Consider the following 15,219-nt stretch of genomic DNA (forward strand, 5'->3'; position numbering starts at 1 on the left):
TAAAGTCACTTGTGTCTATAAAGCTCTTGGCGGGGAGGGGAGATGACATTCATTTTGGATTTATTGCATTTGGATTTATTGCATTTGGATTTATTGCATTGCAGTTTGCTCAGAAACAGCTGTGTGATCTACCTTTCCACAAGGAGGCATATTTGCAAGATACCAGGTAGCAGGCTTTTTGCACTGTGGGTCCTGCTCTGTAAACTAAAAATCCCTTGACATTTGTAATATATCTGACTACAGATTGCTCAGAAATCAGTTAAAAGGCTTTTTTATTTTTCACAAGGTTTTCCTAGTAAAACATAAGTAAGTTTAAGATTAAAGTTTTATAGCCCATGTCACTTTTTGTATGATTTATGATGAATATAATATTACATGTTTATTGGTCATTTTTTATTTTATTTTGATGTTTATGCTTTATTTCTGTGATCTGTCTAGGATTACATCTCCTGTTTGGGTGAAATAAAAATGTCTAAATTAAATAAAACACACAAGTGCCTTTTTTTTTTCTATCAGACAAATTTAAGAACTTTGACAAAATATCACAGGAGCCATTCATCATGGAATGAATGGCTCCTGTGGAATGAAAATTTTAAACAAATGCTTGCAACAAGTCTCAGATTTTCAAGTTATAATACTATTAAATTAACAATTTACCTGAATTATCAAGGAAATAAATATCAACAAAAAATCTAACTTTTATATTGGACTAACAATATATTTCTTGACTATTTTTCAGGAGCAATAACTCCCTTGCACATTCTGTTTGGACCTGAGGAAAGGAGTGTTAACTCCCAAAAACTAGTCAAGCCCTGCTTCGGGAGGAGGGGAGAGGGGACTGGCAATCCCGACTTCCTGGTATCTGTCATTTCAAATGACATTTGAAATGACAGATACCAGCGTGGCCGTTAAGCCTTAGGCCCGCGCACCCAGGATACTGTATAGGCGCTCTATACAGTAAAATGGGTTGCGCGGGCCTCACGGACGCTTCTTAGACGCAGCTTGCATTTGCAAGCTATTTACATACAGGATCGAGCGGTAGGTGAGCTGCACTGTGCGTGCGGCAACTGCGGGTGCGCCGGGCACTAACGCAGCTCTTCCTACCGCTCGTTACAAACGAGCGGTAGGATAGACCTGTTACAGGCCAGTAAGGTGGTTTTATTGTTTGCTGACCTTTGTTCTTATTATGTACCCACTAGGAGCAAATACTGTGACCCAGTGGGTAAAATATAGGAAGAAACAAGTATTTCTGCATTAAAATGTGATTTGTACACTCAATTCTTGCTAGTGGCCCTTTACATCTTACATGTATTGCTTATTTGGGAGGAGGCAGGAAGGAAGGGAGCATGGCATGGGTATGTTTTTACCTCATCATACAGCTTAGCTGCTTTAGCATAATCAGATTTTGCTTCTGATAACAGTGCATCCTGGGTAAGTGGCTTTGTCCCAATTTTTCCACTGAAAATACCACGAAGCACATCATAATCTCCTACAGATCTATATAACCTAGAAAAAATAAAAAGAATTGTATAGTATTTTAGTTTGCAAAATTGTCACTTATGTAAGACCATGCTAGATAATGCAAAATGGATTTTACTAGAATGAATGAAATTAATAGCCTCTGTTAATGTTCACTGAAATGGCCTGAGGAAATAAACAGAATAATCTTACATTCATAATATTTTAAAATATACTCCCTTTGCATTTACTGGATACTAGCCATATAATAAGACTGTCCCAATGCTTGCACTTATGAAAGCCACTAAAAGCAAGAAGCTGCATTTAAGGCAAATTCTTCAAATAAATGAACAGCACAGTGTTGATAATTAGATAGATTCAATAAGAAAGTGGTGCTTCAAAGAAAATTACCTACAGTATCTGACTGTAATCCACTTTGAAGAGTCAAAAAAAGCCAGAAAGTAAATAAATAAAATCTATAAAATTATAATAAAAACTAATTCTGATTTTATAATAGGAATCAGTGCTTACTGTGATCAATTTTTTCTTGTATAAATAAATGAAACCAGTATTACAGGAGTTATATTATAAATCCAGTTATATATTCTGCCTCTTGCTCAAGAAGCAGCTATTTTGACAGGTGCAATTCCTAGATATCTGAATTTTGGGTGCAGAAAAGTTGGGATCAGTTAAGATTGAAACATAAAAACAAGAAAAACTTCTCTCAATAATTATTGTAGCAATTGCAAAAAAAGATGGGGAACAAAAGGCTTCATCTATCCAAGGAAGTAAGGCTCTCACTTGAGGATGGTAAACATCACAAGACATCGATGTATATTTAGATGCCATAAGTTTATAAGCCCAAAAGATTCACACTGATTGGACAGTTGCCATATGTTTTAGTTGCGACCAGGGATTGCTTGAAGAAGAGACTGTTTGTATATAAGTTTACAATACCAAAATCAGCATTGATTGGATAGAGAATATCATATGTTTGAGCTGAGGGTTGTGATTGGCTGTATAAGACATTTTAAATCTAGATGTCATAAGTTTAAGAGCCCACAAGATTCACTATGAATTTATAGTAATCATATGCTCTAGATGAGACTAGGGATTGGTTGAAGAATAAAATATATATAGAAGCTCACAATGCCAATATTGTGGTCTATGCTGTTAAAGGATCCTGTAGAAGTTTTGCCACATAAAATGTCTTTTTGAGATTGAAGCAACACTTTACATGTAAGTTGGTTGAAAGAATTTGTTCTGATTATTAGTTCACTGTTTTAATTATACTTTTGCAGCAGAATATATCTAATGACAATGTGAAAACAAGCTTTTGAATTCCTAATGCAGCCAGTATATGGCAAAAAAGCCACATTGGATGTTTGAAATCAGATCCAGTAATTTGTCTGAAGATAATACTAATCTTGTTTAAGGAAACTATCTGAAGACTGTGAAATTGAATAAGCTCTGTGAATTTTCTTATACTTGAATAGACTGCTGCAATCATATTTTAAGATTATTAAGTTTAGTGATTTCACTACTCTTAAATATTAAGTTAAGTGGTTACACCAGTGCATTTTCTGAAAAACAAATTTTGATATAAATTTTAATTTTGGTTGGAAGGAGGTTTTTTTTTTTTATTTGTTTTCCATTTGCAAGTGAGAGCTTTGTTTCCTTGGATAGCTGAAATCTTTTTCTCCTGATTGGTTTGCAACTGCTACAGTAATTATTGAGTGAAGTTTTTCTTGTTTTTATATTGTTTTCTACTTCACTTGCCTCTTTCTTTGTCAGATTTGCATCTATTAGATTGAATCCACTTTTATATGTTTCACATAGTGTTGATTGGGCTATAGATTTTTAGGCAGATTTAGATTTAAACCATCAGCTATCACCATGTTTCCATGGCTGCTAGGTAGTGATGATGATGATTATGTTTTCATTTTTTCTTGTTTTTATATGTTTTTCCATGGACTCATGTAAGGAAGATATTTAATGATGTATTAATGGCAGTTTTATTATTATACTAGCTTACTGCTATGTTGTATTACAAGTGCCTTTTGAAAACAATGCAAGGCATGGCTCTTAAATGATGATTTTCACTGCATTTCTTTTTAGCCTGTACTGAGGTATGGGTGAATGTCTGGCTTTTATTATTGATTATGTTTCTTTTGCAAACTGTTTTCTAGCCGATTGTATTTTTAGGAACTGTGCTTCCCTTGTGTCCCTAGATAGCACCAGAGGATAGCTTGCGGGCGGGAGACCTTGCTCAGACGCAAGCAGGAGCCCAGGTGGTGGGTGAGAGGTTGCCAGTGTAGAAACGCGTGCGCAGGTGCAGGGGGGCCGGGCAGTGCTTGGTGGGGCCCTCAAAGGGGCCACAGGGTTACCCCTGAGTGGGTGTTAGGGGTGGCTCTGCAGCATTACATGATGGCGATATTCAGCCTTAGACGGATCACTTCTCCGAGTTAGTTAGACCTGCTCAAAAACAGGTCTAACCTTAGACAAAGAAGACTTATCTGGGTATTTAGCAATTTTTTTCCCCAAAAGCTTTAAGGAACTAACATAGAACAGTGCATCCAGCAGCTTAACAAGAAGCAGAGAACAGCATATGCTAATTTTATCAGTTTAATTATCTTCTGTTCCCAAGCCTATATTCCAAGGCTCTGGAAAAATAAGTGTAAATCAAATTACATAGAAATGACGGCAGAAAAGCAAGAGCGGTGGCTGAATCCTGACTTTATCAGCAATAAGATTCCAATAACAGTGGTTTGTATTCCTGTAGCAGAGGACTGTTGGACTCTGTGGTGTATTATTTTCTCAAAAGTTAGCCTGTTATCTTTCAAATCCTCATATGTTAAAAGTTAACCTTTTGGTGCACTATGTATCTTGAATGTGAAGGTGGGTATTGTAAAAGGGAGTGTAATGATAGCTCTAATCATCCTCCAGAAAGGTAGGAGAATGGATCTGCAGGGAGGTAATGGCAGATCTTTAAGGGGAAGGGGGACTTTCTTTATGGAGGGCAATGGTTTCAGCCAGGATGGGGGGTTATTCTTGAATGGTATATACTTGGGATTAACTGGGTATTTAGGGTATTCAGAGACATTTCACATACTTCATCATCCATATATACGATAATTTGGGGCGACAGCAGGATGTGCATCTCACTGGCATGGGGCTTGATGGGACAGGAATTCATAGTTAACTATGGCATCTATTCGTATAGGCTCTATTAATGTAAAAGGGCTTAATACTCCATTTAAAAGGCGAATATTCTTTAGAGAACTAGCCCATCAAAAATTAGATATTTTTATGCAAGAAACTCACTTAAAGGTACAACATGAAGCCCTTATGGCATCTCGAGCTTCCCCTAATCAATATTTTGCTCCATGTTATGTTATGATTCAATATGTTATGACCCGTTTTACTGTTAATTGCCACCACTGTTCTTTGTATCGCCCTGAGCGAATGTTGTAGATACATTGTAAACCGATGTGATATGTATATTTTACAGGAACTTCGGTATAGAAAAGCTAAAAATAAATAAATAAATAAAAGGTGGTCAAGAAATATCACATTAGAAGTTGTTCCCTGTTTGTATTTTGATAGGTGGGTGGGCTATACGTTTTTAAGTAAACAGAAAATAAGAAATAAAATGAGGCTAGCATAAATAATATTTATTTCTGGGAAATTACAGGGCCTTGAAAATCGGGTCAACCAGATGGAAAAAGTCCAAGCAGGATTGATCCAAGGTGAATTGGTGAACAGTAGGAAAATCGAGACTATGGAAAATCAAGCAAGATATAAAAATCTAAGAATACTTAACTTTCCCCCAGTGTTAAGCTTATATCTCCGTATGAGCAGTATAAAAAATATATGGTTGAAAATTTACAGCTACCTCTGGATGAAATTCCGCCAATAGCAAAGATATTCTTTGTGACATTGGGCAATAAAAAGAATGATGATACTCAGAAAAGAGATATCCAACAACATAATTTGAGTAATATTACTGCTTTTTTGGAACTACCAATGGATGAGCAAGTTGAATACCGTGGAATTTTATGTACAAGATTTGTGCATGCTATAGATAGAGATAAAATATTAAAAATGTCCCTTAGAAATAGAGATAAACCATATTTAGAGCAAACAATTTGGACTTTTTCTGATATAACTAGAACTACTCAATTATTTAGGAAGAATTTTCTCCAGATGAGCCAAGAGGCCAAGAACCTCGGGGTTCAGATAACCTATTACCCCAGTAAATGTGTAGTAAAATACAAAAGTGAAAGGTTTGTGTTGTTTGAACCGCTTGAGTTGCGTAAATTTCTTGATGCATGTTTACCTAAAGATACCACTGTATCCTGATCAAGGGAGGTAGTAATGAGCGTTAACCACCTTCTAATGCTTTACCTGGTTTTCTTGTAATCATCTCAAATATTTAGCATTTTGGATCTCCCTATTACTTTATAATGGGAGTATTACCTTAAGGTATATAAGGCTCTGGGGTGGATGCTATTCCTGAAATTTTTTTTTCTTCTTGTATAATTTTATGTGGATCAGCCAATATGTCTTGCTTATGTTGTATTGTATAATTTAACCCATTCAGTGACAAGCTGTAATTGCTGTCTATTATGATTAAAAGCATAAATGGAGAAATTACTTACCTGATCATTTCGTTTTCCTTAGTGTAGACAGATGGACTTAGAACCAATGGGTATAGTGTACTCGTGCTAGCAGTTGGAGACGGAGCAGATTTCAATCTGACGTCAGCCCCTAGTACATATACCCCTGCAGGAAGTGCAGATCCTCAGTATTCTTCCTTGCAAAGCATTGTGGATATATGCTTGACTGACCGATTGGTTAATTTGATTAACTTGTATAACTTCGTAACTATATAAACTTTATAACTTGATTAACTGGAATAATTTGAACTGGTCGATTGAGTATAGCTGGAGACCGCCAGGGAGCTCAACCGGAAAGCGTCGACACCCAGCCGGGTGGAGACCTAGGTAAACGAAAGGAGGCTTACCCTTGAATCATTTGCAATACCATGCGTGATGGCAGCCAAGGGCGGGCTGCTGAGTCCATCTGTCTACACTAAGGAAAACGAAATTATCAGGTAAGTAATTTCTCCATTTCCTAGCGTGTAGCAGATGGACTCAGAACCAATGGGATGTATAAAAGCTACTTCCGAACCGGGTGGGAGGCTGCCTGTGACCCACTTAGTATTGCCCTTGCGAATGCCGTGTCCTCCCGAGCCTGAACATCCAGACGGTAAAATCTGGAGAAGGTATGGATGGAGGACCATGTCGCCGACCTGCAGATCTCGACAGGCGACATCATTCTTGTTTCTGCCCAGGACGCTGCCTGGGCTCTGGTTGAATGGGCCTTGACCTGTAGAGGTGGAGGTTTCCCTGCTTCTACATAGGCCGTCTTGATAACTTCCTTGATCCAGCAGGCTATGGTTGCCCGCGAGGCTGCTTCCCCTACTCTTTTCCCGCTGTGAAGGACGAAAAGGTGGTCCGTCTTCCGTACGGGTTCTGACATTTCCAGGTATCTAGAGAGGATTTTGCCAACGTTGAGGTGATGCAGGTTACGAATTTCTTCCGAATTCTCCAGGGCTCCCGCCGAGGGGAGCGAGATGGTCTGGTTCAGATGGAAGTGGGAGACCACTTTGGGAAGGAATGACAGTACCATGCGCAGTTGGATGGATCCTGGGGTGAACCTAAGGAAGGGCTCACGGCAAGACAGTGCTTGTAGTTCAGAGATGCGTCGCGCTGAGCAAACTGCCAGGAGGAAGACAATCTTCAGTGTCAGCTGACGGAGTGATAGGCCTCGCAGAGGTCTGAAGGTGGATCCAGATAGGAAGTTCAGGACGAGGTTGAGGTTCCACAGAGGCACCGGCCACTTCAGCGGTGGGCGAATGTGTTTGACTCCTCTCAGGAAACGTGACACATCCGGGTGAGAGGCTAGGCTATCACTGTCGTCCCTGGTGCCGAAGCATGCCAGTGCTGCCACCTGTACTTTAATGGAATTGAGGGACAGTCCTTTCTGAAGTCCATTCTGTAGGAACTCCAGCATCACGGGAACTTTAAGTGAGTGTGCCTTGATGTCGTGATCTTCGCACCAGGCCTCAAATATTCTCCAGATCCTTATGTATGTTAGCGATGTGGAGAACTTGCGTGCTCGGAGGAGGGTGTCTATTACAGCCCCCGAGTATCCGCTCTTCTTCAGGCAAGCCCTCTCAATGGCCAGACCGTAAGAGAGAATTGAGTCAGGTCCTCGTGGACTATCGGACCTTGTTGTAGCAGGTCTCAGAGGGGGCAGGGGTAGAGGGTTCCCTGCCAGCAGTCTTCTCATGTCTGCGTACCACGGTCTTCTTGGCCAATCCGGGGCCACCAGAAGAACTAGTCCCTTGTATCGCTGTATCTTGTGAATCATTGCGCCCAAAAGGGGCCATGGCGGGAAGGCGTATAGTAGGGTGCCCTGTGGCCAGGTTTGCACCAGGGCATCGATCCCTTGGGATTGTAGATCCCACTTGCGGCTGAAGTATCTGGGTACTTGGCGGTTCTGTTCGCCAGGAGGTCCATTTCTGGTGTTCCCCACCGGTTTACTATCATCCGGAAGGCTGTGGGAGATAGCTTCCATTCTCCTGGGTCTAGACTTTCTCTGCTGAAGAAGTCCGCCGTGATGTTGTCCTTCCCGGCGAGGTGGGCGGCGGAGATCTCCTTTAGATTTGCTTCCGCCCATGCCATCAGTGGGTTTATCTCCAGTGACACCTGTTGGCTTCTGGTTCCCCCTTGTCTGTTGACGTAGGCAACTGTTGTGGCGTTGTCGGACATCACTCTAACCGCTTTGCCTCGGAGTCTTTGAGCGAACCGCAGGCAGGCGAGTCTGACTGCCCGCGCTTCCAGGCGATTGATGTTCCATCCTGCCTCTTCTGCGTTCCACTGCCCTTAGGCGGTTAGTTCCCCGCAGTGTGCTCCCCATCCCCGTAGACTGGCGTCTGTCATTAGCAGAGTCCAGGTTGGGGATGACAGTCTTCAGCCTCTGTTCATGTGGCTGGGCTGCAGCCACCAGCGTAGTTTGGTCCGGACTGTACCCAGGAGAGGTAAGCGTACGGTGTAATTGTGCGACCGTGGGTTCCAACGGGACAGCAGTGAGTGTTGTAGAGGCCTCATGTGGGCCCTCACCCAGGGGACCACTTCCAGTGTGGATGCCATCAGCTCTAGGGCCTGCAGGTAATCCCATGCCGAGGGGCGAGGGTCGCTCATCAAGGATTGCAACCGGTTCCACAGTTTTGATCTCCTTGTGGGAGTCAGGCTGACTTTGTCTTCCTTGGTGTCGAAGTGGACCCCCAGGTACTCCAACGATTGTGAGGGCTGCAGGGAACTCTTGTTCGTGTTGACCACCCATCCGAGGCTCTCCAATAGAGACTTGACTGTTGGTTGATTGGATGCTTTCCTCTGGTGACTTTGCCCTGATCAGCCAGTCGTCCAAGTAAGGATGTACGAGGACTCCTTCCTTCTGCAGTATTGCCGCCACTACCACTATCACCTTGGTGAACATCCTTGGTGCTGTGGCTAGCCCGAAGGGTAGGGCCCGGAACTGGTAGTGATGGCCCAGGATCTTGAAACGTAGGTAACGCTGGTGTTCCTGATGAATTGGGATGTGCAGGTACGCCTCTGAAAGGTCCAGGGAGGTGAGGAATTCTCCCGGCTGTATTGCCTTTATTACGGATCTCAGGGTTTCCATGCGGAAGCGGGGGACCTTCAGGTATCGGTTTACGGATTTGAGGTCCAGGATTGGTCGGAACGTTCCCTCTTTCTTGGGAACGAGAAAATATATGGAATAATGCCCAGAGTTTATCTCCTGAGGAGGTACCGGAGTTATGGCCTCGAGGTTCAGTAGCCTGGTCAGTGTAACTTCCACTGCCGCCTTTTTTGTGGGGTCGTGGCAGGGAGACTCCACAAACTTGTCCGGGGGGGGGGGGGGGGGGTGTGCGTATGAAGTCCAGGTAGTACCCTTCCCGGATGATAGCTAGGACCCACTTGTCCGAAGTTATCTTGACCCATCTTTGGTAGAATAGGGCCAGTCTGCCCCCTATGGCTTCCCTTGGATGGGTCGGCTGATTCTCATTGTGGAGTGCGGCCGGGCTCTGAGCCCGAGCTGTTTCCCCTCTTGTTGTGCTTGCTCCGAAAGGACTGGTTCCTGCCCGGAGGGCGGGGCGCCTGGTAGCTGCTCCTGTATGTGTTGAAGCGCTGTGAGCTTCTGCCCCTGGAGGTCCTGGAAGGCTGTCGCTGGACTTTCCTTGACTTGTCTTCCGGAAGGCACGGTACTGGGGATTCTCCCCATTTGCCCGCCATCTTTTCTAAATCGCTGCCGAACAGAAGTGATCCTTTGAATGGCATTCTTGTAAGGCATGTTTTGGAAGATGGGTCGGCCGACCAGTTTCTGAGCCAGAGCTGTCTCCTGGTCGCCACCACTGATGATACTCCTCTGGCCGCTGTGCGTTCGAGGTCTGAGGCTGCGTCTGTTAGAAAGGATAGCGCTGGGTCAAGGATATCTCCCGGTGAGCCGTTTCTGGCCTGGGATAAGCAGACACGTGTCACCATGATGCAGCAGGCCGCAATCTGAAGAGACATAGAGGCCACGTCAAATGACTGCTTAAGCATAGCTTCCAGCCGTCGGTCATGCGTGTCCTTGAGGGCTGCTCCTACCTCCACTGGGATGGTAGTGCGCTTGGAGACAGCGCAGACCATGGCGTCCACTCTTGGGCAAGCGAGTATGTCTTTGGTTGCTGGGCCCAGGGGGTACAAACTGGCCAAGGCCCTTCCCCCTTTAAAGGCAGACTCTGGGGTGTTCCATTCCAGGTCAATAAGTTGTTGCGCGGCTCGCAAGAGCGGGAAATGATGGGAGGTCTGTCGAACCCTTCCAGAAATGGGTTCTCCTCGGGATCCCCCTGGGTTTCTGAAACCGGGATCGCTAGTTCTGCCAGGCATTGGGAGACCAGGTCCGGGAGCTCCTCCCTTGTGAAGAACCGCCTCATGGTTCGGTGGGGTTCTGTCCCCGGGGGGAGTTCTCCTTCTTCTAGAGGTTCGGCTTCATCTTCTGAGAAGTCCATGCCCTCGAAGGTAGGACTACTTGGCGGTAAGGGCCTATGCCTGGGTCTTGAGGGGCCTGGGGCATAGGGGTCCTTCTGCGACGTATGTGGTTGGTCCGCCCGGGAATCCGTTTGCATCCGGACAAAGGCGTGAATCCCCTTGAAGTGTTCCACCCAAGAAATAGACGAGGGGTCCACATTGAGTGGCGCTGTTTCCCTGGGAGCCTCCGGCTGGGAGGGGGTCCTGCTGGGGGGTTGCTAGCTCCAGGGAGCCCCCTGAAGAGCTAGTCCCCGGCCCTGGGCGAGTCTGAGCTTGTGGTGGGTCTCCCAGGGCCTCCTCGCATTGGGTGCATAGAGCGTCGGCTTCCTGGTTCTGGGCGACCCTGAGGTGGCATGCTGAGCAGAGACCCAGGGATTTTACTTCAGATCTTGGCGGCGTCGAGGTTGCCTGGGCGTACATGTTATGCTCCAGAGTGCCTGGTCATGTGCGTAGACTTGAGCGCGTATTAGTGCGCTTAAATCGGGTTGTGCGCGTATCTATACGCTTACCCCCGGATGTGTGCGCCGGTAGTCGAGTGCGCGTAGTCCGTGCGACCGGGACTTGCGCGTGCCGCTTATGCGTCTGAGTGTTCTTGTGCGTGTAACTTAGGCGCAGAAGTAGGTTTGTGCGCACAGGTAATTTTGTGCGCTCAGCCGGCGGCGATGAGAACGGCGAGATTAAGCCAAGATGGCGACGGAGACAATGCGGGCAAGATGGCGACTACATCGGAGGGTCTCCACGTGGGAAGCCCTTTGAGATGCTGGGGTCTGGCCCTGCTAGGGCGGATCAACCCGGTGGCGCTGGCTTCGGCCGATGGCGCAGGCCATCGGCCGAAGCGCATCGGCCTGCGCATCGGCCGAGCGCAGGCCACCGGGATGGCCTGCGCTCATCCTCAATCCTCGGAGACCCGCACAAGTAAAGATTTCTACCTTACCTTATCTTCGGCGCTTCCCGGTCTCGTCCCGGGCGGTCTCCGGCTGCGGGGGGAGAGGGCAACTACCTTCACCGCCGCTTTTGAGGGTGCACCCGCTGCCTCTAAGCCGCGCCCGAACTCGTCTCGCTCGGGGGCTAAGTCCTCGCCGCGAACGGCTCCGGACCGAGGCTGCCTCTATGCCGCGCCCGAGCCCTTCTCACTCGGGGGCTAGGTCCCTGCCGCGATTCGGCCACCGGACCGAGGCTCTTCCCTCCAAGGGACCACGGAAATCACCTCGGGAAACTCAACTGGGGGAGGGACCCGAGGGTATCACCGCAGGAGTGCGGGACTCGTCTTCAGTAGGAATTTTCTTTAAAATTTGATAGAACGCTCAGTGAGTGTGAGATAGCTCCTAACTGCTTTGGAGACGGAAAATACTGGGGATCTGCACTTCCTGCAGGGGTATATGTACTAGGGGCTGACGTCAGATTGAAATCTGATCAGTCTCCAACTGCTAGCATGAGTACACTATACCCATTGGTTCTGAGTCCATCTGCTACACGCTAGGAAATAAGAAATTTAAATAAATAAATATATATATATAAATGGTATGTAATTATCTTTATGAAGGAAAGATGAGCTATGAGGAGTGATAGAATCGTCACCTTTACCACTATAAAGCAGTTCCATGAAAGAATACTGAAATATCCATATCTGTATGGTTTAAAACATGTTGAATGACAAGCTGTTTACTTGGCTAATTTTCTTAATAGAATTACATTAATGTGCACACATACTTTGTGATGTTTCAGCAATATTACATACTTAGCAAGTTCAATCCATTTGATCACATCTGAAGAGAGCTCAGCCCTGCCACGCCTTTTTTTGGATGGTGGTTCATCTGCAGGAACAAGAGAGATCAAACTCTTTTCAAGGAGCAGAATGCCCATGGGTTGTTGCAAACTGGCTAAACAGCTAGTGCTCACATTGTCTGGGTCAAGATTTAGAAGCTCTATGTGATGATAACTCATATCCTGCAGAAACAAAAAAAATATAAAAAATAGAATAGTCAATAACCATGTTATACAAGGCCTTCTGATTAAAACAGGGTGAGGCAAATGGAATGAAGAAAAAATGTATGATTAACAATAGTGAGACAAATGAGCTTTTCTGTCTAATAAATGAACACATGATCTCAAACGCAGGAAAAATGTCCAAGACCAAAATGAGCAAGAGGCTTTTGAAAAAAACCCTCTAAATATTCAAATCATTATTTACACCAATACACTTAACCTCTAGAAAGCATTGCATACATTGATTTTCTGTTGAAACTATAAGCACTGCTGTGGAACTGGAAAGGGATAATACTGTAAACCATGGAAAGGGATGATACTGTAAACATCCTGAGGAGCAGCAAGTAACAAAATGAAAAAAATAAAAAAAGATAAGGTAGGATAGGTTAGGGGTGGGGAGGAGAGGGGAAGGGGGGAAGGAAGGTTGGGCAGGGGGTTAGGGAAGTGCCGATTGCATCGCCATGTGGACTTCGCAAAAGTACACCCCCCCTTGCGTACGCTGCATGCACATGCGCACACTGATTATAAAATCTAGCACGCGACCACCAGATTTTATAACATGCACTCGCATGTTATAAAATTGGCACACACCCTTATAAAATCTACCCCAATGTGTAAAACATTTTTCCCACAGCAGTACCAGTATAAAAATTTAACCTTGCCCAAACCCCACCCTAATCCCTCCCCCTTTCCCTCATTTAAATGTTAACGTCGTGATAACGCCCTAACGCATGCGATAACGGCCCATCGCATTTTAATGAATGACCCCAAGTGTAAGCCCTCTGAGGATAGTGAAATACCTACAGTACCTGAATATAATCCACTCTGAAGTGCCAAAAAGCAGAATATAAATAAAAAAAAAAAAGAAATACAAAGAAAAAGAAAACAAACTAAGGGCTAATGTAGACATGACCAAACAGCCAGAGGAGATATTACACACATGAACTATATCAAATAAAGAGCAGAGATAAACCACATAGCCCCAAAACATCCATATTCATGTCTGGAAATGTTAGACTAAAAATATATCCCCCAAAACAAAGAAGTCTATAAGACAAGTTAAACAGTTCTATCTATAATTCTCAAAATTGCCTGAAGTAAACTTCAAACTTTACTCAGGATCCCATATGCTAACAACACACACAGAGGCAGTAAAGTTAGGAGATAATAGCATGTTCCTACTCCAAAACTATTATGAATGAAAATTATACCATTCCAGCTATGCATCCCATGGAAATGTCATTAAAAGCATACAAATAGGAAATTATCTTTGAAACTGTTAATCTCTTCTAATTTGTCCACATGCTCATCAGGATAAAAGCCGTGGCTTTGTGACTTTCTCCAAAAGATTAATGCTTTGGTCTAGAAATGCATAAAAATGAAGGACACAATGAAAAGATTGCCTAAGCTATAGAAATGAGGACTAATAAGGTGTAATACTTTAGAGTCATTAAGACCTCGAGGTGCAAAATCTCAGTATGGCAGCAATGCTGATTGACAGGAAGACCCCCCCCCCCCAAAGGTGCAGCATGAGGGCACAGCAGCAAGGCAGAGTAACATGAGAGAGGTCTGTTTTCCTACTGAAGCACTTGCCAGATCATTTTCTTGTACTAAATCTGACATCAGTATCACTTTTGTGATATTAGTTTTTATTACATTCCCTGTCTGAAACTGATCTTATTGCTGGGTGGAATTTTGAGTATCTTGTGAAATGTGCTTTCCCATTGAAACTTTTGTTACAATCAGAACACGACAATGGTCTCTCAATAGTATGACTTTCCTAGTAATTTGTGAAGTTTGCTTTATTAAGAAAACTTTTCCCATTTTCTGTAGCTGAACATGGGCTCTTTACTTTATTGGTTTTCAGGTGTTGCATTAATTCTCTCTTCCTATTGAAATCTACCACATTCAGAATATGTAAAATGTCTCTCTCCTGTGCATCTTTTCTGTTGTGCCTGCTTTTCTGCCTTCTGAGTGAGGGTTTGGGGAGATAGTCTGCACCAGCATAACCAAGAAAGAAGAAGGGTGGGAGAACTAGGTGGGGATCCTAGAGATGTACAATACAACAGTAGGGTACCAGAGAAGGGTGTGGTGGTAGGAGACTTGTCTTTTTTTTATTTTTTTCACATTTTTTTTCCTGGGGACAAAACACCCAGTATAACCAACCAACAAATAAACAGGGTGGTGAAATGTAGACTGAGATCTACATAGCAAACAGAGGCACCAAAACTCCCATGCTGGTACATAACAGGCATGGTAGGTAGACATATTAACAGCATGTCTACTACTGCAAAGAGAGCTTAAGCTAAGCTGAAATCCATTCACACAGGGAGCAAAAACATTTGATGAGTGACAAAGCAAAAATGTGTTCTTTTGCACAAGTGGAAGAAAATCTGAGGAGATTTGCATGGCAACCTTTGTTTTCTAAGCTCTGAGAGAACTTTTCTATCTCAGCGCACAATAAAGCTCTGGAATTTGTTGCCAGAGGATGTGGTTAGTGCAGTTAGTGTAGCTGGGTTCAAAAAAGGTTTGGATAAGTTCTTGGAGGAGAAGTCCATTAATGGCTATTAATCAATTTTACTTAGGGAATAGCCACTACTATTAATTGCATCTGTAGCATGGGATCTTCTTAGTG

General features: G+C 44.1%; 1 protein-coding gene across 2 annotated transcripts in view; it reads right to left on the minus strand.

Annotated features, from left to right (window-relative positions):
• Window positions 1–15,219, minus strand: part of PRKDC (protein kinase, DNA-activated, catalytic subunit) — a 683,602-nt gene that overhangs the window by 184,483 nt on the left and 483,900 nt on the right. For both annotated transcript variants that reach the window (XM_029591248.1, XM_029591249.1), the window contains 2 exons: window positions 12,337–12,545; window positions 1,368–1,506 (listed from right to left, as the gene is read on the minus strand). In XM_029591248.1, coding sequence (XP_029447108.1) covers window positions 1,368–1,506; window positions 12,337–12,545 — 348 coding nt within the window. The remainder of the gene's footprint in view (window positions 1–1,367; window positions 1,507–12,336; window positions 12,546–15,219) is intronic.

The sequence above is a fragment of the Rhinatrema bivittatum genome, chromosome 2, assembly GCF_901001135.1.
Source record: "Rhinatrema bivittatum chromosome 2, aRhiBiv1.1, whole genome shotgun sequence".
NCBI lineage: Eukaryota > Metazoa > Chordata > Amphibia > Gymnophiona > Rhinatrematidae > Rhinatrema > Rhinatrema bivittatum.